The sequence below is a fragment of the Rhinatrema bivittatum genome, chromosome 8, assembly GCF_901001135.1.
Source record: "Rhinatrema bivittatum chromosome 8, aRhiBiv1.1, whole genome shotgun sequence".
Classification (NCBI taxonomy): Eukaryota; Metazoa; Chordata; class Amphibia; order Gymnophiona; family Rhinatrematidae; genus Rhinatrema; species Rhinatrema bivittatum.
In genome coordinates, this window is record NC_042622.1 from 93579575 (window position 1) to 93605362 (window position 25788).

The window sequence follows — 25788 nt, forward strand, 5'->3', positions numbered from 1 at the left end:
ACAGCCAGTATCACTGTGCACAATGTTTCCATTCGGAAATGGTTCACTCACAGATGACGACTGACACCTTTGAGATCCATGATGGGATGAAAGGAGCCCTCCTTCTTTGGCACAACAAAATAAATGGAATATCTCCCTGTATTTTCTTGAGATGCAGACACTGGGACCACAGACCTCAGACAGAGGAGCCTTGACAAATTATTCTCCACTACCTGCTTCTTCTGCACAGAGTGGCAGGGTGACTCCATGAATACATCCCAAGGAACACTGTGAAATTCCATTGCATATCCGTCTCACATTACTTCCAGGACCCACTGATCCGATGTGATTTTGACCCACCTCTGATAAAAGAGAGAGAGGCGTCCCCGTATTTTCTGTTCCTGGGGGTGGGTCGGCAAACCTACATTGGAAGGCTCGGGAGGTTCCACTATCATAGCTTGCGCCTCTTCTGGGCTGTCTAGGTTGAAAATACTGAGACCTACCAAAGGCCGAGTCCTCTGAAAGGTTCTCCTCTATAGGGTCAAAAACACATGGATCCTCTAGCACAACCTGTTGCGATCCCGGGCCAAGGGGTTCCCGGCCGGGATCTCCTACCAGGCCAGACAGGTCCCTCGACGGTGGCCGCGGCGCGTCTCTCCCCACATCCGTAAAGCAGCGTCGGGGAGAGCGTGACAGGACCCGCCCCCTTAAAGGGGCCAAGGCGGGAAAGTCGGGTCGGCCCCGGAGGTGACGTCAGACGCCCGGGGAGATTTAAACTTCTCCCCGGGAAAGCTCTCTGCCTTTGCAACAAGGTTCTCCTGGTGCTGCTAGTGTTCTGTTTTGTCTTCGCCTACCTTGACCCTGCCTGGATTGGATTTGCCTTGCCTGCCGCCTGCCCTGACCTTTGCCTGGAACTGGAATTTGCTTTGCCTGCCGCCTGCCCTGACCTTTGCCTGGAACTGGACTTTCCTTGCCTGCCGCCTGCCCTGACCTTTGCCTGGAACTGGACTTTGCCTTGCCTACCACCTGCCCTGACCTTGCCTGGAATTGGACTTTGCCTTGTCTGCCACCTGCCTCGACCTTGCCTGGAACGGGACTCTGTCTTGCCTGGCGCCTGTATCGAGCTACTGCTCCACCTTCCGGAAGGGAATTCATCTGGACATCTCCCCGGTGAGTACCCTCCGGACCAAGGGTCCACAACTGATTGAGTTTGGAACACAACCCCTCATGTTAAAGGGGTGCTGTATCTGCTTCTTATCCTCCGGCAAATGAACCAGAGATTCGCCCCACTTACTGGCCAGTTTCTCCAACTCACTCCCAAATAAAGGCAAACGATAAAGTGCAACTTGGTGAGGTTAGACTTGGATGTTGCATCAGCCGATCAATTTCTCAACCATATCTTGTGCCTGGCTGCTACTATCGAAGCCATCCCTCTGGTGGAGGTGTGGACCAAATCACAGCCTGAATCATCCAAGAAGGTCGCGGCTGATTCCATAACTGCCCTGGAATTCACCCCTGAGTCATCAACCTCCTGGGGGAGAAGCAAACAAGAGCAAGCCACAAGGGAACAACAAGAAGCGATTTGCAAGGACATTGCCACTGCTTCAAATGCTTGCTTAAGGATAGTCTAAATCTTTCTAACATGAGCATCCTTCAAGGCTGCTCCTCCTTCCACAGGAATTATGGTCTGCTTGGAGACTGCACACACAAGTGCATCTACCTTCGGAAATGTAAGCGCCCTCTTACATTGGATCCAGAGGATACAGGCTTTTTTGCAAGGACACCAAAATGGGATTTCTCTTTGGCTCAGACTCAGAATCTGTCCCAGGGACCGCAAGCATGTCCAAGGTCTAGGAGATCAGAGCTGGCAGTTCATTTCTATAAAAGAACCGTAGCATAGTTCTACATGGTTCTAGACCTGGAGGAATTTCCCCATCCTTCAGAGAAGCAGGAATCGGCGTCATCATCTGTGCCATCCAGATCCCTATCAGGAGGATCCGCTGTCACTCTAGGAGTGCTCCTGTATTTAAGAAAAGGTTCAGACAAGCTTCTTACTTGCTCCTCTATTCTAGGAGCAGTGGACCAGGTAGAGGATTGCGCCTGAAAATGGACTGCAACTCTTGGAAAAAATTCTACCCAGGAAAATGTAGAGGTATCCAAACCAGGAGACACCTGGGGCGTACTCACTGAACTACCATCCCCTGCTGAGGAGTCAGTTAGGGGAGATCCAAGGTCAGGCGCTCCACCTGAGTTGTCTTTACCCAGACCTACAGCTGACTGGGAAAATAAGAGGAAAATAAAACTCCCTGAGCCTCCAAACAGCACTGACACAAATGAGCGGGCACTCCTTGCTGAGATGCCCTAATATGACAGGCAGTGCAAAAGAAAAGCGCTTAGGCTTCTTAGGACTAGGTGCCATTATGGCCAACAGCATGCTGAGCAGCAACTGGAGGCCTGTGTCTAGCTGTTTTGTTTTTTTTTAAATGTCCAAAACTTCTAGGCGTCCAACACTTGGCCATCTGACGCTTGGGCGTCCGACACGTGGCACCCGACACTTGGGCGTCTGACACTTGGGTGTCCAATACTTAGGAATCATAACTCTAGGTATCCCATATCTAGGTGCCCATAGAATAAGCACTGCTCAAAGGACAAGCGCACAAAAAATGCTTAACTTGGATGCACAAGGAAGCGTGAACCTGGATGCACAACAAAGCCCGACTAGGCATCCAGAAAAACTGGATGCACAGCTAGTCGCACATGCCGAATCGACAATCCTATAGAGGGCAGCCTAAGAAGAGCGCAAAAAGCCGTTGAGGCCTAGCTTGCAGCGAGCAACCAAGAAACCTCAGAGCGGGGTCTAGCCAATGGAGGCTGTTCAACCCGCCAAGCTGCCCACGTCCCTCAATCTCCCACAGAGCAGGACAAATGTCGGAACGGCGCACCAAGCACGGAGACCAAGAGGAAGGAAGCCCTAGCATAACTCTTTTTCACAGTCTCTGCAACATTTTTTTTTTAAATTAAAAACACTTACTGGAGCTCAGCCTTACCTAGTTGAGCACAAAGACGATCTCCAGCTGCAGGAAAAGAGGGCATTTGCCATCACCGCTGTGCTTGGTTTCCTGCATCTGCTGCCTTTCACTGCTTAAACAGCTCAGTCCACTCTGGCTGAAAAACCAGCTACTGGACCAAGGCACACCTCTGAGGGGCCACGGAAATCTCCTCAGGAATTCTCCACTGGGGGAGGGACTTTATGGTATCACTGCAGGAGAGTGGGGCGAATTATTTTTCTCCTTTTCTCAAATCGAAGCAATCCCCAGTGAGGAGATGCACATCCACCATCTGCTGGAGAAGGAGAATACTGGCAGGCTGATGTCACTAGAGGGAGTTATATATTGTGACATCAGTTTACTCCGAATCCATCTGCTGGTAGGGGAGCATAAATCCATTTGTTCTGGATTCATCTGACTGGACACTAAGGCAATTTTCTGCACATTTCCCATAGGTGAGGATGTGTGTATGCCCATAAAATGTGTTCTGGAATAATGTGCAGCCTTTATGTGGGTAAACATATATGCATAGTGTAACAGGGGCATGTGTATTTGATCTGCAGCTGAGATATGGAGTATTGTCAGTGGTGGTGGGTGCTTGGGGGGAAGCAATTTGCCTATTTTTTCCCTAGATTTTTGTGTTTAAGGTGATTTTAGCAATAAATCAACAAAACTGAACAACTGTACACATCTTGTGTACACATACAACAAAAGCACCACAGACTACGTGCTCTCACATAGAAAGAAAAAGACAAATTTCGTACCTGCACTGGGTATCACGTATTTTGGCATACTTCAAAAGGCCTCCAAATATACTGAAATGATATTATGTTCTTTTTCTATCTCTAGAATTCGCCACATCATTCCATACCAAATTAAAGTCTAGATTCATCAAATAGCTATATTTATCGCAGGAATATGGCACATAGGCAGGCACGATAAATAAGGAGTGTGGTTAGGCACATTTTTGACATTCTGCATCGCGTAAGAAAAAATTGTAACCCGTGATCATTTTTTGTATCGCAGGAAATAGTATCGCGGTGTGCAACACAATAGCATGTCACATATCCAAACCGTGAGATACACGCAGAAGTCAAGCCGGTATACGCAGAATGCGTTTTCAAAGCCGCCCAAGTTATCTCCCGCTGTGTGCACCTAAGAAAAGTGTCAAACAAGGGGTGGGGCAAAGGCATGCAGGGGGAAGCAATACACGTGCACGTATATACTTCAGTGCACAGGTGCACGCAGGGGTTTCCTGCCTCGAAGCTTTACTGCTGCTAAGGATGGTGTGTAAGTCTGAAAAGAAAAATTTCTAGGCTAGTCATCGGGCTATTACCGTTTGGGGTTAGCAGGGGGAAAGGAAGAGAAATAAACTAGGGAGGTTTGGAAATCCTATCCCTATGCAGGGCGAGCTGGGAACAAACTGGTGAAACTGGCAATGTTGTTGGCGCATATCCCTTTTAGTGTAAAAATTGCTATTCACCAAAGTTACCATATACACAAACCTTCAGAGTGCAATGTCTTATGCACTCCAAAGGCAAATCATAAAAGCAATCACACATTTGCCATTTTCACCTTCTGTTTTCCTCTCACCCTTACCCCATGCAGCCCTGAACAAATCCATGCAACCCCCCATCCTATCCCATCCTTAACATTCCCCCAGTTACTTGATGGAAGCAGGATTTGCACACACATATACAAGTACATTTCAAATAGAGCACACAGGTAAGTGCTTTCAGCCTATTTGATATCATGCACACCACATACACACTTATGTTATAATGGCTGTGGTCACTATGTTACATATAGGCTACATGTGCACCCTATTTGAAATGTGTGAGAAAAGCCCTCATTTTATTGCTCGTGATAATAGCTGCCATATAGCCTCAACCCGTAATAATGGTTTGCGGTTAACTCAGGATAAAAACTTTTTTCCCACTCTAATGCACAAAAAAGGGGTTATTTCTGACACTAAATCCCGCATTAGTGTGCGTTAAACTTTCATGACATGTGGTAGGAGTCCCTCATTTGCATAAAAAGCTAGCTTTCGCATACTCATTCTAAAATTTGCATAGAAAAGTGCAAGAGGATAAACACTGCATGTGTATCGCACATTAGTCCCCTTTTATCACACAATAAGCCCCTAATGCAATTTGATGAATGACCCTGTAACAGTGGTGGAGTCAATATACTTCCCTTTGGAAGATTTAAGCTGGGCAGCTAGCATCTAAAAGCTGCTGATTCCTTTTACTGAGTACAATGTTAAGAGGGTCATCAATGCAATGCAAATGCAGGAACGTATAAGCAGTGGTCAATATACATTTTGCAATTGCATGTATTATTTTTTTAATCTTTCTCCCGAATAAAATAATTTTTGGACACTCCCACCAAATATGTCTGAAGGTACGCTTTTATATGCAGTCCCTCCAGTGTGTATCTGTTGTGTTTGGCCATATTTGTACAGGATAGATACGATTAGATAAATCCGAAGGGAAGTTTTGTACTGTGTGTTTGCCCACCATTTGTCTCCTGGTATGAAAGTTGAGGGCACAGCGGTGTCAGCCAGGCGCTAGCTGTACTGCTCAGTTGAGACCTGCAGCTAGAAACTCCTATTTCATTGCAGATTAATGTGGGCAGTCACGGAGATAACAATACAATATTTCCATCCAGCCCTTTGATGTTCTTCAGGGAGGCATACAGACTAACCTGCTCCAGAAATGCAACAATAAAACTCTTCCTTCCTACTGTACTGAGGGAGAACGAGGCAACCCTGGCAGGGAAATCAGGCCGGCCAATCAGCGGGCAGTGCCGTATTACACGATCAGGGGAGGAAGCAAACTGAGCCGGAAAATAATAGTGTGGCCAATCTGGGAGGAGCGCACAGTGGCCAGTCAGGAGCCAGCTTACAAATACATCTCCAGTTTTCCTGGCAGGAAATTAGTCCTGGAAGGAAAATTCTGTGCTCCTTTTTTTTTTTTTTTTTTTTTGCTCGTTGCATCCTTGCAAGCTGCTGCCTTCTGATTCTTTCCCCCTCTCTCGCAGCCCTCCCTTTTCAAAGCAAACTTTTAATAGCAGAATAATCATTTTGCGCTCCATTGAACCTCTCCTTACAAATGCCTTTCAGGCAGGGGAGCCATTAGCAAAAAAAAAAAAAAAATCTCTGTCTCTCTCTCTATATATCTATACAACCAGAGAAGAGAGAACCGGGATATAATAAATATGCTAAGTGAAGCTTTTGCAAGACAGAGGTCTGGTTTTGCCTTCTCGGGTTGCTGAAAGCTACCACAAAGACTTGAGAGGTAACCAAGGGAGAAGAACAGAAGAGCTGGAAAAAAAAAAAAAAAAGCAGGAGGGGATCCGTGTGCCAGAAGGTTGACTCTGATATCTCGAAATGCAACCTACAAGCAAGCTTTTGAGCCTATTCCTCCTCATCCTGACGGGCACAGAACTCACTCAAGTAGGTTTCCTAACGCCATTTTTCCTCTTTAGTGCCGAGCACCCCCTGAAACAATGGGAGCCAGCCAGTGGCGATCAGGGCTTGGCTTTGTGCCTTCTCTCGCCAATGCAATAGAGGTCACTCACCCTGACTTTGGCGAAGACATGGTGCGGGCGAGCTGAGCCCAGATCTTCTCCAATTCTTGCAAGACTTGCTCTGTTTGAAATTCTAAGCTTCCAGTAGGATTATGGCAGGGCTTTCCCTCTCTTTAATTCAAATTTAAGGGACAGGCGGGGGCTTGTGGCTTTGTCTAATATTTGTTTTAGGAGAAGGGTAACCTATTCTCTAAATATTCAGATCGTGAGGAACTTGTGGGTAATGTATAACGTTGGGATATATGCTAACAGATCCTTTCTCTGCTATGATTTCTATCTGTTTATCGATCTATCTATCTATCTATCTATCTATCTATCTATCTCTCTCTCTCTATCTATCTATCTATCTATCTATCCAGATCAGAGGAAGAGAGTATTGGCTCCTGAAAACTAATCAAGAAATGGATTAAGTTAGTCCAATAAAAAGGTGTCACCTTGTTTTTTGTTAGTTTTTATTTTCATGCATTTAAATGAATTAAAAGGAAATCATACTACTTTATATCTGTCTTATCTAGTTATCTATCCATCCATGCATACTGGAAGGCTAACAGATGCACATAGACACTGTGGTGCAGGCACTGTCTCTGTTAGACTTCACTATTGTGGGCTAACATCAGCTGTACAGAGAGATGAAAGGTTTGTTATTGACAAGTTTTGAGTACATAGTATACATTTAGTCAGAAGTTTTATTTCTATCCCTGTTTCTACTGTTTTCTTTCAGAAACACCTTCATATTTACCTGTAATTTATGTTATAGACAAATGACTATTTTGAATCTGATTCTGCTGAGTTTTTGTGACTTTGAACATTTTCTTTCAGGCTTCTTGTTATTGCATCCCCAGAATGCTGAAAATCTGTTTAGTATTCTGTAATTTGTGGGTTCATCTTTTTTTCTGAGGCTAGCAGTTCTTTGGGGTAGGGTGTTTGAAGAAGTGTAAATCAAGCTAGGCTGAGAGAAGGAAAGAGAATTGTTTGGCCTCCTTGATTGTACTGGGAACAGGAACAACAGAAAAGTATTCAGAAGATCCTCTGGTATGGTATAACCAGGGAATGGGATGCCCAGGTAACATAATACTTTTATTTTTGATCATCTTCTTCTGACTCAGGACAGGGTCAGCTGGTAGAGTCACTCAGTTCCCTTCTGACTTCATGGTGGCAAAAGAAGCTTTTAATCTCATCAAACAAACAGGAAAAGACCACTGATACTCCAAGCCATTAGCACACTTCTTAGGACAGTCAAACCTCAAACTCTAAATTCTTGGCTTTGATGGGAGGAAGGTTCCCAATGAAGAGGAGCATGTTTCATGATGAAGTCACTACCCATGAACTGAAAGTTTGCCTACACCAAAACCGAGAACCAGCAAATGACACAACAGGGAGACAAGCCACCCAACAAAGATAAACAAGCACAACCAACAATTACAAAGACTGGTGTTTTAAGGATGGTCGGCTGGTAGTCAGTAAGATTTGGGGGGGGAGGGAGTAGGTGTTGGCTGAGCATGTGCAGATATTAATTCCTTCATAAGGTGCTGGACTTGCTGAGATGCGCCCAGGGCTGTCTTTTAAAAACTGGCCAGCTTCTGGGAAAGTTTGTTTTTAAAGAGTCTGTCCCTGTCTGAGTTTGGGGTGCAGGTCTGGCTATCTGAAACTTTGCTTCCTGGTGCTCTGGGTCTCTAGCACCTTCCATGCTGACAGCACACATTGATTGCCCCTCCCTTTCCATGAGTACAGGTCTATATGATGGTTGATAAGAGCCCAGTGGATATGCACGGGGCTTAGCATCAACAGCTTATCCTCATTCATGAGCCCTGTTTGACTTTTCCCACTCTCTGCCCTTGCAGTGCCTCTAGCAACAAACCACATTTACCTTGCAAGAAGACATGTATTTATTTCTTATCAATAATAATAGCAATAGCAATGGGTTTTATCAAGTGCTTTCAGTCAGGATGCTGGGACGTATGTCAGAAAACATAGTGTACTTAACGAGAAGCAGAGAGGCAGTTAGCCCTGTGGACAAGGAAGTGTTAGAGAAGCAACCACAGCCTGGATTGATATCATGTAATAAGACAGTGCTTTTCAGTGAAATTATGTTCAGAACATGCGATTTATCAGAGCTGTTCTCTGGGAGTAAAGAGCTGCCCAGTGAAGTGTCGGAGTGTCTTTGCTTACAGTTCTGTTTCAGGTTTGTTTCAGTCTCTTGGTTTCTTTTTTTTTTTTTCTTTGCCACACCCAGCATAAGCAAGAGAAACCTTTTATCCTAGAATCTCTCGGCTTGCTTTGTGTCAGTCAGTGCCCTTTGCGGGTTAATGGCTCTTTCAGCCGGGGCACTCTGTTTGGGAACTATTGTTTAACCACTGAAGCAACAACTATTTTTAATATTTTTTTCTCTAGTTACAAGCAAGGAGAGCATCCCAAAATCTGGGTCTAGACCCTCATAACTCCCTGCCCCATCGCCACCAGTAGATTTCAGATTTGCAGTGGGTCCCAAGATGAAGCTGCATTTTGTCCACTAAACCAGGAAATTCAGGACTAAAAAGTCAGACAAGACAGCAGTTTGCAAAACACATAAAAAAAAAATACCATATTTTATTCACAACACTAAAGCGATTTTATTTTGCACTTTGGCAGTTTCCTCCTGCTCCTTTGGGCTGCCAGCTCAGTTGGAACTGGCTCCTACTAGGGCTATAGCTCCATGAATCTACATTTGCAGTTACCCTGGATTTTCTTTCCCCCATATTTAACCTGCCTTCTATCCGGTCCAGCTACTGCAGTGACAGTATTTCATCCAGACCACAGTGTGCTTTCTGTGGAACCCAGTACACCCACTAGGTGTCACTACTGTGCAATGGCTGGGACTCTCTCTTCCCCCAGCTTCAGGTGGCACAAAGAGCAGAAGCTGAGCCTGGGAAAAAAATACAGATTGTGTACATGGCAGTACTGCCATTAAGCCACTACACTGACCTAAAATCTCCAAGTTTTGATTCTGAAATCATCTTATTTTGGAAAGGGTCTCATGATTTTGCTGCTAAAATGCAAGGAAAGATTCAGGAAACATACTGCATTGCATCTGTACTACATTCACCATGTAATGTTATATACCATTTGTTGTAAAGAAGCATTTCAAAAGAGCCAAGCAAACTAGCAGCTCTTCCACAATATGCAACTCTGAGAGAATAGTGCTATTTTTTAAGTGGTACACACCATTTGGATCTAAAAATATATTTTAGAGAAAAAGAAAATTAATTTACTTTGTTACAAGGCCAGATTTACTTCTTTGGTGCCCATAGGTATGGCGTAGGGTCCCCTCCAAGGATGTGGAAGATTTTCTGCCCTCCCCCCAAGAGGAAGCACCATGGTTAATGAGTTGCCTCTTCCTAGGCATGGATGCCCTCGTTCTTAAGCGACGCTCAGCCTGAGCAGCAGTGTTACATAGAAACATAGAAATGACGGCAGAAGAAGACCAAACGGCCCATCCAGTCTGCCCAGCAAGCTTCACACATTTTTTTCTCATACTTATCTGTTTCTCTTAGCTCTTTGGTTCTATTTCCCTTCCACCCCCACCATTAATGTAGAGAGCAGTGATGGAGCTGCATCCAAGTGAAATATCGAGCTTGATTAGTTAGGGGTAGTAGGGGTAGTAACCGCCGCAATAAGCAAGCTACACCCATGCTTATTTGTTTTACCCAGACTATGTTATTCAGCCCTTATTGGTTGTTTTTCTTCTCCCCTGCCGTTGAAGCAGGGAGCTATGCTGGATATGCGTGAAGTATCAGTTTTTCTTCTCCCCTGCCGTTGAAGCAGAGAGCTTTGCTGGATATGCGTGAAGTATCAGTTTTTCTTCTCCCCTGCCATTGAAGCAGAGAGCTATGCTGGATATGCGTGAAGAATCAGTTTTTCTTCTCCCCTGCCGTTGAAGCAGAGAGCTATGCTGGATATGCGTGAAGTATCAGTTTTTCTTCTCCCCTGCCGTTGAAGCAGAGAGCTATGCTGGATATGCGTGAAGTATCAGTTTTTCTTCTCCCCTGCCGTTGAAGCAGAGAGCTATGCTGGATATGCGTGAAGTATCAGTTTTTCTTCTCCCCTGCCGTTGAAGCAGAGAGCTATGCTGGATATGCGTGAAGTATCAGTTTTTCTTCTCCCCTGCCGTTGAAGCAGAGAGCTATGCTGGATATGCGTGAAGTATCAGTTTTTCTTCTTCCCTGCCGTTGAAGCAGAAAGCTATGTATGAAGTATCAGTTTTTCTTCTCCCCTGCCGTTGAAGCAGAGAGCTATGCTGGATATGCGTGAAGTATCAGTTTTTCTTCTCCCCTGCCGTTGAAGCAGAGAGCTATGCTGTATATGCATTGAAAGTGAAGTATCAGGCTTATTTGGTTTGGGGTAGTAACCGCCGTAACAAGCCAGCTACTCCCTGCTTTGTGAGTGCAAATCCTTTTTCCCACATTTCCTCTTGCTGTTGAAGCTTAGAGCGATGTTGGAGTCACAGTAACCATGTGTATGTTTATTGAATAAGGGTATTATCTCCAGGCAGTTCCATCAGAGCCGCCCCTTCGTGGACTGGCAGTGATTCTACAGTGCTTCAAATGCCACATTCCTGCTTGTGTACCTAAGAACATAAGAACATAAGATATGCCATACTGGGTCAGACCATGGGTACATCAAGCCTAGCACCCTGTTTCCAACAGAGGTCAATCCAAGTCACAAGTAGCTGGCAAGTACCCAAACATTAGATAAATGTCAAGTTACTATTGCTTATTGATTATTAGCAGTTTATGGATTTTTCATCTAGGAACTTATCCAAACCCTTTTTAAACCCAATTACACTAACTGCCATAACCATATCCTCTGGCAATGAATTCCAGAGCTTAACTATGCGCTGAGTGAAAAATAATTTTCTTCAATTTGTTTTAAATGAACTACTTGTTAACTTCATGGAGTGCCCCCTAGGCCTTCTGTTATCAGAGAGAGCAAATAACCAACTTACATTAACTTGTTCAAGTTCTTTTTTGATTTTGTAGTCCCTCAGGCGTCACTTCTCCAAACTGAACAGCCCTAACTTCTTTAGGCTTTCCTCATGGGGCAGCCATTTCATGCCCCTTATCATTTTGGTTGTCCTTCTCAGCACTTTCTCCAGTACAACTATAGCTTTTTTGAGATGCGGCGACCACAATTGTACACATTACTCAAGGTGCGGTCTCACCATGGAGCGATACAGAGGCATTATGACATCCTCTGTTTTATTCACCATTCCCTTCCTAATAATTCCTAACGTTCTGTTTGCTTTCTTTGACTGCCACAGCACACTGAACCGACGATTTCAATGTGTTATCCACTATGACGCCTAGATCTTTTTCCTGGGTGGTAACTCCTAAGATAGAACCTAACATTGTGTGACTGCAGCATTGATTATTTTTCTCTATATGTATCACCTTGCACTTGTCCACATTAAATTTCATCTGCCATTTGGAAGCCCAATCTTTCAGTCTCTCAAGGACCTCCTGCAATTCATCACAATCTGCTTGAGATTTAACTACTCTGCATAATTTAGTGTCATCTTCAAATTTGATCACCTCACTCGTCGTACCCCTTTTCCAGATCATTTATAAATATATTGAAAAGCGCAGGTCCACTGTTTATCGTTTTCTACTGTTTATCTTTTTCCACTGTGAAAACAGACCATTTAATCCATCAAGGGGGTGATTCTGATGAGAAGTCGCTGCCTGAGCAGCACAAAAGTGCCACTGGGACAGAGGAGAAGATGCCTCTTTCAGCCCAGCCGCTCCTAGGCAATTGCCTGCACTACTTAGCAAAAAATCTGGGCCTATTTGTGAGTTTCAGAGAATAATACAGCAGGAATATATCCTATTCCCCAGGTGTCTCTGACCTCTGCTGGCCCCAGGTAGAGTTTACCTTACCTTTGTCAGGCGCCAGCAGAAGACAAGATGAGAGGCCAGAGGGGAGCATGGAAACTCTGTAAGTTATTCTTTCCTTAAAGAGGTGTGCGATGCTGTAGAATAAATCTATGCGTTTAGAACCAAGTATTTCAGTCTAACCGACCTTTGGTTTGCAATGTTGAATACTGCTTTTCATCTACAGCACTCAAGTCTCAATACTAGAAGTTAAAAAGTAGTAGAATTCTGATTTCTTTTCCATCTGATCTTTATAAACTTCCTTTTTGCAGCTGAGTGCCCAGACTAAACATGTATCAGTGGCAGTCGATGCAATGGTATTAGGTACCCCTAGATGAACCTTCAGCCTTCCATGCGTCCCCCTCCCCCCACCCCAATTAACTTTCAGGACCTTGGGCTCTCCCCTGAGAGTCTGATAATTAAACTTAACAATCAGGATCACACTACTACCCATCCATCAAGAATGATCCAGAAAAAATACATAATTGGACACCAAACTTTTAAATATTAAACTTTATTGTGTGTGTGTGTGTGTGTATATATATATATATATATATAATTGTTTTTGTAGAAATCATGTCACAATGCCTGATACTTTTGAGGGTAGACTGCCAATAAAATCAAGAAATACATTCATTTATAAATTAAAAGAAATTCATATCACATTGACTAAAGATAATCTCTGAAATGGCTGAGCAACAATGTTTTCCCTTACTTCTCAACATTTAAAAAAAAATGTCAAATTCTGGTGTAATCTTAGTAACAGTGATACAAATTCCCTCCGTTATCAGACACTTTCAGGCCGATTCAGTAAAAGTGACGGGAGAGCTCTCCTGGCGCATTCACAGGCCACTCTCCTGAGCGCGCGATTCAGTATTTAAATGAGGGCCCACGGTAAAAAGAGGCGCTAGGGACACTAGCGTGCCCCTAGCGCCTCTTTTTTGACAGGAGCGGCGGCTGCCAGCGAGTTTGACAGCTGACGCTCAATTTTGCCGGTGTCGGTTCTCAAACCCGCTGACAGCCACGGGTTCGGAAACCGGACGCCAACAAAATTGAGCGTCTGGTTTTCAACCCGCGAGCCGATTTTAAATGTTTTTTTTTTTTAATTATTTGTAACTTTTGGGGCCTCCGACTTAATATCGCATTGATATTAAGTCGGAGGTTGTACAGAAAAGCAGTTTTTACTGCTTTTCTGTACACTTTCCCGGCTTGGCTGCACATTTTACTTACTGAATCGCACGGGAATAACTAATAGCGCCCGCAACATGCATTTGCATGTTGCGGGCGCTATTAGTTTCGGGGGGGGGGGGTGGGGTTGGACGCGCGTTTTCGACCCCTTACTGAATAAGGGGTAAAGCTAGCGCGTCAAAAACACGCGTCCAAACGCGGGCTAACACTGCTTGTGAAGTAACACAAAAGCCTGCAAAAAACATAACTCAGAACCTATATAGCAAACTTGCCATACAAAAACACTCTTGTTTTACTATGACTGCAGCTGCTCTTAGAAGCTGCTACCCTAGGTGACCGCTTAATTTGTGTAATGCTTAAAGCCACCCTGATCAGTGGGAAAATCTAATGCTTAAGAACATAAGAAAATGCCAGACTGGGTCAGACCAAGGGTCCATCAAGTCCAGCATCCTGTTTCCAACAGTGGCCAATCCAGGCCATAAGAACCTGGCAAGAACCCAAAAACTAAGTCTATTCCACGTAACCATTGCTAATGGCAGTGGCTATTCTCTAAGTGAACTTAATAGCAGGTAATGGACTTCTCCTCCAAGAACTTATCCAGTCCTTTTTTAAACACAGCTACACTAACTGCACTAACCACATCCTCTGGCAACAAATTCCAGAGTTTAATTGTGCGTTGAGTAGAAAAGAACTTTCTCCGATGCTTCCAGTATAGTTGAATATAATACAATATATTTAATGATTATATTTGTACAAAATCATTTGGACACAGTAGGTGAATGTCCCTATCACCCACGGCATTTTTGCTGCTTATAGAAGTCCACAATTAGGATATACTACATTATTTTTCTCCATAGACACATAATGGGAAAAAGCCTTAGGGCCGGATTTTAAAAAGGTTACGCGCGCCGGGCCTATTTTAAAAAGGCCCGGCGGCGAGTGTAAAGCCCCGGGATGAGCGTAAGTCCTGGGGCTTGCAAAAAAGCTCGGGGAGGGGGCAGTCTGGGGGCGGGGCAGGGGCGGGGTCAGCGGCTCCTGGCACAGCGGCCATTTGCCGCTGTGTCAGAGATCGCGTGCCGGCAATCGGCCGGTGCGCGCAACTTGCGCCTGCCCAGTGGCAGGCGCAAAAGGTAAAACAAAAATTTGGGGGGGGGGGCTGTTAAAGCAGGGCTGGGGGGGGAAAGGTTAGGGGAAGGGATGGGACGGTCAGGTTAGGGGGAAGGGAAGTTCTCTTACAGGGAACGGGGGAAGGCTGCGCGGCTCGGCGCATGGAAGGTGCACAATTGTGCACCCCCTTGTGCGCGCCGGCCCCGGATTTTATAACTTGCGCGTGCAAGTTATAAAATCAGGTGTACATGTGCGCCCGCACGCAACCTTTTAAAAATCTACCCCTTAGTGAGTCAGACTTTGGGGAGTTGTGCACATAAGTGCAAAATATGCAGGTACTTTTATTTTGTGCATTACTTTCACTTTGAAAATGTCCCCAGGAATAGAACCCGCACACATTTGCACCCGCTGATTTGTGCAGGAACCTTTCAAGGCAAAATCTATGGATAATTTTGAAAATGCAATGAGGTCCGTGCATAGTTCCAAACCCCACTCCAAACTCACCTCCCCCTCCTGGGGGTAAAAGTATGCACCCAGAGGCCCTGAGTGCACACGTTCATCCGCATGTAGGACCAGCAGTTTCCAACAGCTTAATGGCTTTTGAAATGACCCTCCTTAAGGGCAAATCTCAAAGCCATTTACCAAGTAAATTGACCTGTTTGAAAAATTGCCTCTCCTTGCCCAGCTAAAAGCACGCATGGGCCTGCTTAAAAAGCGGCAGTCCTGGGAGCCCATGTTTAAGGTTGGGGAGGGGCGAGGGAGAAGGCAGAGAGCACATGAATTTGGGATTTCTAAATGTGTGCGCTATTTTGCACCCTCTCGGGGTGCTTTTAGCATGCAGACAGTGCACCCACTGGCTGATCTTCTGCCAGAAACTGCCTGGCTGGTTTCTCTTGGACAAGGAGCTGCAAGCACGCATGGCAAAAGTGCTGGCCTGCTGGGCAACCACACAGGTGTTTGCCCCTGCAATCTTTTGTCTGCTTCACTGCTGGATAAACGATAGTCCATTGCACTTGTGTGCGTTAGAAAATGCGTGCGCACACGTCTGCTTAATGCAGAAAACATTAAACGCTCCAATTCTTTCTGCTTACTGTATCACTCAGGACATTTTTGCTTTTCTAGTTCTATGCACAAATATTTGGGAAACGGCACAAAACCTAATGAGCTGCGGTCCGTAAATTCCAATTACTAGCAGCTAACAGCTGGCAAATAGCAAAACGTATCTGACGCGCCTCTCATGCAGCATCTAATCAAAAGTTCAGCTTCTGGTTCAGAAAGCTAAACTCTGCCCCCAGGCTGCTCTGATTGCAAAGTAATGCGGAAATAAATGAATCTCCGATTTCTGGCTGTACACGGTGATGGAGACCACCACCAGCCCATATTTTCAAAGTGCTGGAGATATGCATAAGGGATAATGCCAAGGAAATTGCTTTTTTGAGCTGGATTCTTTTTACCCACATGGACTTTGCACCAATATTCAAAGAGGAAGTTCGTGCCTGCTTTCACTTTTGCAAAGTACCTGCACAGACTTGCACCTGCTTTTTGTGCGGGTAGCTTTTCAGTCAGCCAGTTTGCACTAGGGTTGCCACCTGGCTCCAGAATTTCAGGACAGGTTGATCCAGTCCTGGTTTTACTCCCCTGCATTCAGGTACTTATAGTCTTGCTTTTCTTAGGGAATGCAATAGGGAAATCAGAATAAGTCCCAGCATGCAATAGAGTAAAACCAGGACTGGATCGACCTGACCTGAAAATCTGGAGCCAGTTGGCAATCCTAGTTTGCATGTGTGAATGCCTTTGGAAAGAGTCATAAAGAGGTACCATTATTTTTTTGTCGGAACAGGCTGATTGCTCCAATCTTGGTTCCCCCCCCCCCCCCCTTTGCATGCCATGGGCTGGTGGTGTCTTGTTTCCCCTAATGACTATTACATGTCCAGGTATGCAAAGAGTTTATTAGGACTGCATCAGGCTGTCCTAAAGGGAGGCATTTGGGAATCCTCCCTCCCTTGCACCTGGAAAATGCTTTCTGAAGGTGCTGGTGCTCACTCTGTCCTGATTCACTCAAGATCAAGGGCTGACCAGCTGGTCCCAACAACTCGAGTGCCGTCCACACCCTGTGAGCCAAGAGACCACACTAAGAGATGCAGATGATTTTTAAGTCTTCCCTTTAATCTTGGCTGCATTCATTACCACTCTACACTTGTTGAGCCAGAGGGAAATCATATGGATTAAATTGTAAATCAGTGGCTTATGATACAAGGCAGCGTTTCATCTTATAAACCAATTTATGTCTTATTCCACTGCATTCAGCTTTCCCCATTAAACAGGCAGGTAATTTCCAGTCTTGGGAAGTATTTATTCCTGAAGTTATCAGTCCTTGTAATCAGTATTAGCATCGTGTATAAAATAATGCAAAACCAGTTACCGTCAAAGAGTATTAGATGTATGAAAAATGCAAGCTCTGCTGACAGCACAACCTCATTTTCAGCTATGAATGATAACCTTGGGGTGCAGCCACTATAAAATTATGAGACAGAAGGTCATTGCAGCACTTAATGCCAACCTCCATCTGAATCTAATTGGGGGGGGAGGGTGGAAGGCAACTTCTATTTTCAAATAAACTGGATTAGACTGCGTTCCAGGACTGATTTGCTGTTTACTCAAAACACTGCAAAAGAAACTAAACATTTTGAAATAATGGGAAGGTGAAGCTGCATAAATCTTAGCACAGTATTTGCTGGCTCTATAATGGAAGTTAATAGGCACTGTGAGTAATGCCTCTTATGCTTAATAATTGAAATTAAAAAGTGCTGGGCAGCACGCCTCTCATGGGGTGTCATATAAATTTGGAAGTGCAAAATGATACTTTATGGGCAAGGCCACCTGATGAGGGTTGTGCAAAAAATGTCCTATTCCTTACATTTTAGGCCTTTTCAAATGTTGTTCCTGCTGCTGTGGTTCTCCAGTTTATTCTTCGGCTCTGTTAAGTAAGAAGTGTCATGCTGGGGTCAAACAGAGGTCCATCGAGCCTGGTTAAAATAAAGGAGGAGGGCGTCAGAAGTAAGATTCGAACCCACGCCTCCATCGGGAGACCAGAGCACCCAACACGGGGAAGAAAGAGCACTGGGGTCTGGCACCTTAGGCCGCGCGGCCATTCTGACAGCTAAAACAGAGCATGAGAAAACTTACCTGGAGAACGTGCACATCGATCCCAAGGCCTCACCCGCAAAGTGAGCGCTCAGGCACCGCAGATAATTCCCCTTCCCAAGAGAGGCTGAATTTGAACCTTTGTCCTTATGCCTTACCGTCAGCTCACGCCGAGCCACCAGCAGCGCCGGGATCGTCTGGGAAGCCCAGGATCACTGCCTCCATGGAGACGGGGCTGGATGAATTCTAGACCAAAGCAAAGACTGGGGGAGGGGAGGGGAGGCAAACGTTTCTAAACCAGGGCCTCGCTAGTGGCACCAGGGATGGGGCGGGGGGGGGCCTTAAAAAAAGGAAAAATGAAGAAACGCTGAGAATAAATAGACGAGGCTTATTGATATTTTCTTCAGCCTTTCCTACATAACTGAATTACAACTTTTCTTCAGTTTTTATTTCAGTACAAAAATCTGCACAATCCGAAAACTGTACTACAGTACTATAGTTATATATAAGATTGGAGAAAAGTCAGTTCTGTCTATTTTTCTTTCTCCTCCTCCCCCCGCTCTTCTATGAACTGGAACCTCTTGCCCCACACGCGTTTCTCTTTTCCCCTCATGCCTGTCACCTTACCCCCTCTGCCTTCCCCCCCCCCCCCCTTTCCTATGGTGCTTATGTTCAACATCCCTTTCTCTCTCGCCTCCAACCCTTGCCTTCCCCCTTGTCCCTAGCCTCCTTTCCCTTCCCCCGCCTTTCTCCCCCCCCCCCCCCCCCCCCAGCTTTCCCCTGCAACGTAATCCTCAGGCCTGACCGTGGCGGAAACCCGGTCAAGTCTGAGGATTAACCCGCCGGGGTAGGGGAGAGAGAGAGAGCGAGCCTCTCGTTTTAAGTATCACTCTTCTCTAGCTCCTACGGCCATTCCCCGGCAGAGCCAGGTTAGGAAGTTTCAGCAAGGCAAGAGGGTGGGAGGTAGGAGTGGGGGAAAGGCGATCGATGGCAGCAAGGTTCCGGCGGCAGCTGCGCTCCAGCGATGGCAGCGGCGGGTCCAGGTGCGCGGGACAGCTCGGCCTGCAGCACCTGCGCCCTCACCTACTGCTCTTGCCACTTCTGATTGGCTTTCCCAGCTTCCCGGGGGAGCTGTGGCAAAGGAAAAAGGCACTGACGACAGCATGCATGGCAGAAGCCCAAAACGTCCTCATCAAAGGCCCAAAAATGTCGCCTTTGTTGACGAGCTGAGACCCGCGTGATATCGGGCCCTTGATGACTCTGGGCAAGTCAGCCCAGAATTAGAGCATTTTCGGGCTGGACATCCATTTTTTTTTTTTTTAAATCTCTGATTTATGTTCTACCTATTGTGACTGCTTAGCCACTTCAAAGCAGGTTACCATCAGGTCCCCTGACCTATTTTACCGTAGCAGGGCCAGCAAAAAGTTGCTGAGGGGCCAGTTTTAGCCCATGGGCCATAATTTGCCTTCTTCAATCTAAACAAAACCGCACAGCCCCTCTGCGATATTTGCAAAAAATGGTTTGCAATTCCCTCCTACCGTTCTGCTTGTAGAATATAACCAGATCCCCATAGCCAGAAAACGAAGCCAAAAATCATTCCGTATGCAGATTCTCTCATATGTTATCAGCAGATGACAGAGAGGGAGTAAACAGTTCGGAAAAGATAAGGGAGATCAGAGGAGAAAGAAGCGTGAAACGTAGAGAATGTGGTCATTGTGTTTCTTTAAACTACAAGCACTCAATATGTTATTGGCACAGACAGACAAGATGCTGTTATCCCAAAGTCTAAAACATTTCAGCTGTATTCTCTAACCAGAGGACATCATCACAAAACCCAGTAAATCACTGCAGATCTGGGGCAACCCAAGCTGCCCATTGTGATCGGGTGCTGAATGGGCAAGCAGCAACCTCAAGGTGGTGGAAATAACTCAAAACTAGCCCTTACTGCTGAGATCTAGTAGCTAGATCACTCTTTCTGGTGGACGTTGGCTACCTGCTTGCTGCATTTTTGTTCCGTTGCCCCACTTGACAAAGAGATTCTGGGACACTTTCAACTCTCAGGGTCTGTTTTCAAAAGCCTCTCTCCTGTTCTGTGCCACTGAGCATAGAGCCTCCATATTTAAGCTTTGGTTTGATTATGCCACTGGGCTCAGAAGACTTATCTTTTGTTTTTATGAGAACATTCACATGGTTGTAATAGACCAAAACATATTGCCGAATGAAGTATATTAAATTTAATCCACTTGCTGTGGTTTAATAGACAGAAAATGGCTCTTATCATAAATATTCTAAGACTTAAGTTATGCGAATTTTCATTTCCCCGTTGAGGCGAGGGAGCAGAGCAGGGAGAGCTGACAAGTGTGAAATCTGAACAGATAAGCTATGGAAATTTCATGACTTTACAGAATCCTATTTACTCTTATTTCAAGTAATCAGAAAGGAGAGAGAAAACTGATTTTCTAAGCTGAATTTTGAGCCCAGTACATAGCAGTGGTCAAAAAAGCAAATAGAATGTTAGGAATGATCCAGGAAGGAATGGAGAACAAAACAGAAAATCTGCTGTTGCCTCCGTATAGATCCATGATGTGATTGCACTATGAGTATTGTGTGCATTTCTGGTCACCCCCATCTCAAAAAAGACATAGTGAAAGTAGAAAATGTGCAGAGGAGGGCAACAAACAATGAAGAAGGCACTCCTTTGATGAGAGGCGCTACACAGGTTAGGGCTGTTCAGCTTGGAAAAGAAACATCCGAGAGGAGAAATGATTGCTAATAAAATCATGAAGGGGTGGACTGGGTAAGGAAAAGATGGTTATTTACCCTTTCAAATAAAACAAAAAACAAGGAGACTCTCCATGAAAATATCAGCCAGCAGATTTAAAACAAATCGTATAAACTACTTTTTAACTTGGGGCCGGATTTGAAAAACGTACGCTCGTAAAACCCCGGGGTTTACGCGCGTGGCCAGGCCTTATGCGCGCCGGGCCAATTTTCAAAGGGCCCGGCCACGCACGTAAATCCCCAGGACGCGTGTAAGTTCTGGGGCTACCCAAAGGGGCGGTCCGAGGGGCGGGGCGTGGCTAGAGGCACCCGACACAATAGCCATTTGATGCTGTGCCGGGGGATCACACACCGGCAGGGTGCCGGCGCGTGCAACTTGCTCCTGCTCAGAAGCAGGAGCAAAAGGTAAGATAAGAATATTGGGGGTATTTAGGGAAAGGAAGGTTAGGCTAAGGGGTTGGGAGGGAACTGGGGAAGGCTGGTTTCAGTTTAGTGTACCCCCCCCTTGCGCACGCGCACATGTTATAAAATTGCACGTCCACGTGTGCGTGCCGGGTAGCGCACGCACATGGACACGCACGCGTAACATTTGAAAATCTACCCCTAAGCATGTTTTGGCAGGATTTTACTTGTATTTTTTACTTGTGATCTGTCCTGTTATGAATGCGTATATGATAGTAATACTATTTTATTAATTGTACCCCGCTTTTATCTGCTAACGAAAAGCGGGAAATCAAATTAAAAATAATAAATAAATATATGTTTTGTTCTGATTTGTTTCACAGAATCCTCTGTTACATGGGTTCCCAAACTTGTCCTAGTGATCCCACTTGGGTTTTCAGGATATCCACAATAAATATGCATGAGATATTGGGTCTCTGAGGTGTGCAGATTTCACTCATGCATATTCATTGCACATATCTTGAAAACCTGACTGACTATGGGATCACCAGGGCTAGTATGAGAACCTGTTGTCATATATACCAAGAACAAATGCTTTGGATTGGCAGACTATACATTTTTTTAAAAAATAAATAAACCTCTGCATTATTACTTTAAAGCTGTTTTAATCCCATTCCCAGATCCATCTGAACAATATGGGAAGGAAAGCAGGATCAAGGTCTATAAATATTTAAAACACTTCTTATTTAAGTTTTCTGGCTGATGGGACTTATTCTAGGTCACAGTGACTAAGTGGTGAAGAATAAGATGAGCTTGCATCTGATTCTCAAACCAATCCTGAAGGTGCATCTAACCTGTCTGGATTGCAGGATAGCCACAGTGAACATGCATGAGATAGAGATGCATATACTGGGTCTCCAATGCATGCAGCTTTATATTATGTCTATTCCTTGCACATATCCTGAAAACCAGCCTGGTTAGCTGCATCTCCAGGACAGAGCTGAGAGCTACTGCACTAGATTTCATAGTTTTGTTCTTTCATGGCAGCCCAGAAGAAGTATGTAATCATTCCAACTTCTGTTCCTCATGCTACAACTTATTCATTGGCCTCCTTTCCTTTTTGTCCCAATCTAGTTTAGTTTTTTAGGCTTTCTTTATGAAAAAAATAAAGACCATCACCTGATGGGAAGGTCGTGTCCACCTGTGACCTAATATCAGTGTACAAACCAGCCAATGCATTTAGATGAAAGTTGAGAGTTGCAGAAAAATACCTTGAGGAAGGACATGATATTTTATGCAGTTTAAGTCTGTGGGAAATGTCATGGGTATAGCTGTGCAGAACTGCTGGGAGTGTATGTGGCCTACAGGTTACATTTTAAATTATTTTATGAGGAAAGATTTGTAGATGTTGTGCTGGCTGCCCTTGTCCCTCTCCCATCCTGTACTACGAATGGGGCTTCATTTGTAGACAACATGGAAGTTTGAACTGTGGTGCCGGGGTGGGTAGGGAGGCAGAGGAAGCAAGCATGGCCAGGGCCGTGTGTAAACTGTGCGAGGGGTCAGGGGCAGGGCCTGGGTGGAAGCCTTACTGATGGGCACTGCTGCTCACAAGTTTCAAACGTGTGCCATCTGACCTTAATGTTAGCTTCTGTTCCTTGCTCTGCAGTGTCTGCTTCAGAATAGGAGAGGAGGGGGCTTGATTATGGAGCAGAGTGACTATTCTCCACTTTATCTCAGCCAAGTCCACCCCCTTCCCCACTCTGCCCCGTGTAGGCTGCCTGAGTGGAGAGGCTGGAGCAGAGCATCCCTTCTGCTCTGCCTCTTTTAAGTCTGGAAATAAGTGGTGGAACGCTGCTCCAGGCCGTTCCCCCCCACAAATCAAGCCCTGGTCTCCCCGCAGCACTGCATTCAGGCTTATCCCCAGAGAGCACCAGCCGCCTGAGGATACCCATTCCCAAAGAAGGTGCAGTTTCATAATCCGGTTTCTTAAAACTTCTGTGAGGACTTCATTTTGTATCTCTGCAATATTCCTATTTCCTCCTCTTCCTCGGGGCAACATTTGAGAATTTACATGCACCACGACAGTGCACATACAAACTCTTGACGATGCTTGGCTCAGCAGCGCCCCCATCTGATTAGATCCTTAATGGCAGGAATGCCTAAGAAGGGAGATCCCTGTTTTATATATCTCATGGAACAAAATAAAAATCAGAATGAGAAAGGGGAAGTTAATAATCTGAGTTCTTCTACTTGCCGTCCACGTATGAATCTGTTGTTCTGGGCAGTATTTTAGCTTTACGGGCCCCAGGGCTAAATGATCTTTGCCATGGATTTCAGCGCTGATCCAGTAGCGTCCTGAAAGTAAGCCGAAAGCACCAAGCACAGATCGTAAAGAATATTTTTCCCCCAACAAAGCTGGCATTTTAACATTTCTATGTATCATTGAATAGGAGGCTTAGAGAAAAATAGAAGACACCATGCTTTGTGCCATTTCTAAGTCTGTTTATAGCTATCAGACCGATGTAATTCTAACATATTTTGGGTATTTAAGAATAGCTCTCACCACGGTAGAGCTATCGAAAGCTGCTCCGTGTCCTTTTAAGTGCCTGACCTCTGCTTTTGCCCCTGGTGGAGCTTTGCAGCTTTTTGTTATGAGTTATTTCTTAGCATCTCTTCTTCAGCTCTTGCTTATAATTTGGTTGAATGCTCACACATTCTACTTTTGTCTTTTAGTTGTAGAGCTCCATTGGCCTCTGGCTTGTACACGGCTGTTAAAATTTTACACATTGAATAAAGGCTCTTGTCCGTGGAGTTCAGCCATCTTCTTGTGGCTTATAACAAGCTGATTTGTAATAAATCTCCAGTTCCAGTAATACCTTAAACCTAATGATATATTAATGTCTCAGGTCTAATTGGAGTTATCCATATTTTCTTAAACTTGTTGAAAAATGTTAATTCAATTCAAACCTACATTAGATGCACTCTGTTTTCTTGCCTGCGTGAATGCTCTCTGTCTTCTTCCCCGTTGGTTACCTGTATTTTTTTCTGCATACCTTTTCCAGGCCCAGTCCAGTCCTTCTTGTGGCAAAGACCATATTCAGTAAAGGGCTCCCCCCCCCCCCCTCCAATAGACTCAGGCTAGGGAAAAGTCCTTTTTTTTTGCATAAAATCCATGGCTTGTCGTTTTATCTAGTGGCTCTATACACACATCTGCCTAGTGGTTGCCTATGCTGAAAAATGTTCAGCTAAGACCTTTCCTTTCTCATGAAACTATGAATAAATCATAGACAAATCAGTTGGAAATGGAAAGGTAGATGAAAAAGTGTAAAAAAGATCATACATAATCCAAGGTAAGCACAGAGTATGCAGAAATCAGTTTAAAGCCAGCTTCCCAAAGTTGCCCTTAATTGAATTCCTTACACCGTTGTGTTCTTTCTTAGATGGGATTGGGAAGAATGTCAGTGAGTAGCAGGGTTTGTTTTCTTTTATCTCCTTGCCTAGATTAGCACTAAAGAAAAGCCTCTCTCTGTCTTGCCTGGAAAATCATCTCTCTTGTTTAGATTTGTAAACTGGAGTCCCTAAAGAAAACACTTTCTAACATTTAGCTGCATTTTTTGAAACCGAAGGGATATTTGAAAATATGGCTGTCTATCAGATGACTTCTTGAACTCTAGTATTTACAGAGAAACCTTCTTAAAGCGAGATTCTGTTCAAGAAATCCTGCAGCATGAAAGGGGATTTGTTGTGTCGTGTCAAGGGTGGCAAGCTTTTGCCCTAGTGCTTGAGAACCAAAGAAAGACTTCTTACAATGCTGCTTAAGAGTATTTCTGCAGTCTTGAAGAGCATGCACTCAGTGCCATGAGGAACTCAAGAGTGTGCATGCACTCAGTGCAATGCCAGATGCAAGAGTGAGCATGCACTCAGTGCCATGTGGGGCACAAGAGTGTGCATGCACTCAGAACAATGCCAGATGCAAGAGTGTGCATGCATTTAGTGCCATGCAGGACACAAAAGTGTGCATGTACCTAGTGCCATGTAGAAATTAAGACCGTACATGCATTCAGTGCTATGCAGAACTCAAAAGCCGCATGCATTCGGTGCCATACCAGACTCAAGACTATGCATGATTTTAGTACCATGCAAGACTCAAGCTTATACATGCATTGAGTGCCATACATTTCTATAGCCGTTAACTTAATAAAATATACATAACTGAAAGACCTATATCATTTTTTCTGTTCCTACTTCAGAGCTTTGTACATGGGGTCTTTCAGATGGCATGACAATATAATCTGATGTGGAATTTAACTATGACACTGAGCACATTTTACTTATGTAAATGTGCCATAGGATCTCTAATGTCCATAGAATAAACAGAACCTTGATTTAACATCTCAACTGAAAGACATGTCAATATAGTAGCAATAACAAATTAGCTCATTTTCACACTTGTAATTATGTTGTAGAAAAGATGATGTAAATTACATTTAAAGATGTTTCCATCAAAATGAGCTATTCTGTTTGACTATCTCTAGTGACTCTTCACTAGAAGAGAACTATTCATTAAAACTATTTTTAACACATGGAAATGCCAAGAGTCTTGAGTGAAGGTTTGGTATATCAAAAAATCAACTATAACTGTA

At 44.7% G+C, this 25788-nt stretch overlaps 1 protein-coding gene across 1 annotated transcript in view; it reads left to right on the forward strand.

Annotated features, from left to right (window-relative positions):
• Positions 1–6010: 6010 nt before the first annotated feature.
• The window catches only part of OLFM1 (olfactomedin 1), a 64121-nt gene continuing 44343 nt past the window's right edge, over positions 6011–25788 (forward strand). The window contains exon 1 of the mRNA XM_029612293.1: positions 6011–6483. Coding sequence (XP_029468153.1) covers positions 6418–6483 — 66 coding nt within the window. The 5' untranslated portion in view covers positions 6011–6417. The remainder of the gene's footprint in view (positions 6484–25788) is intronic.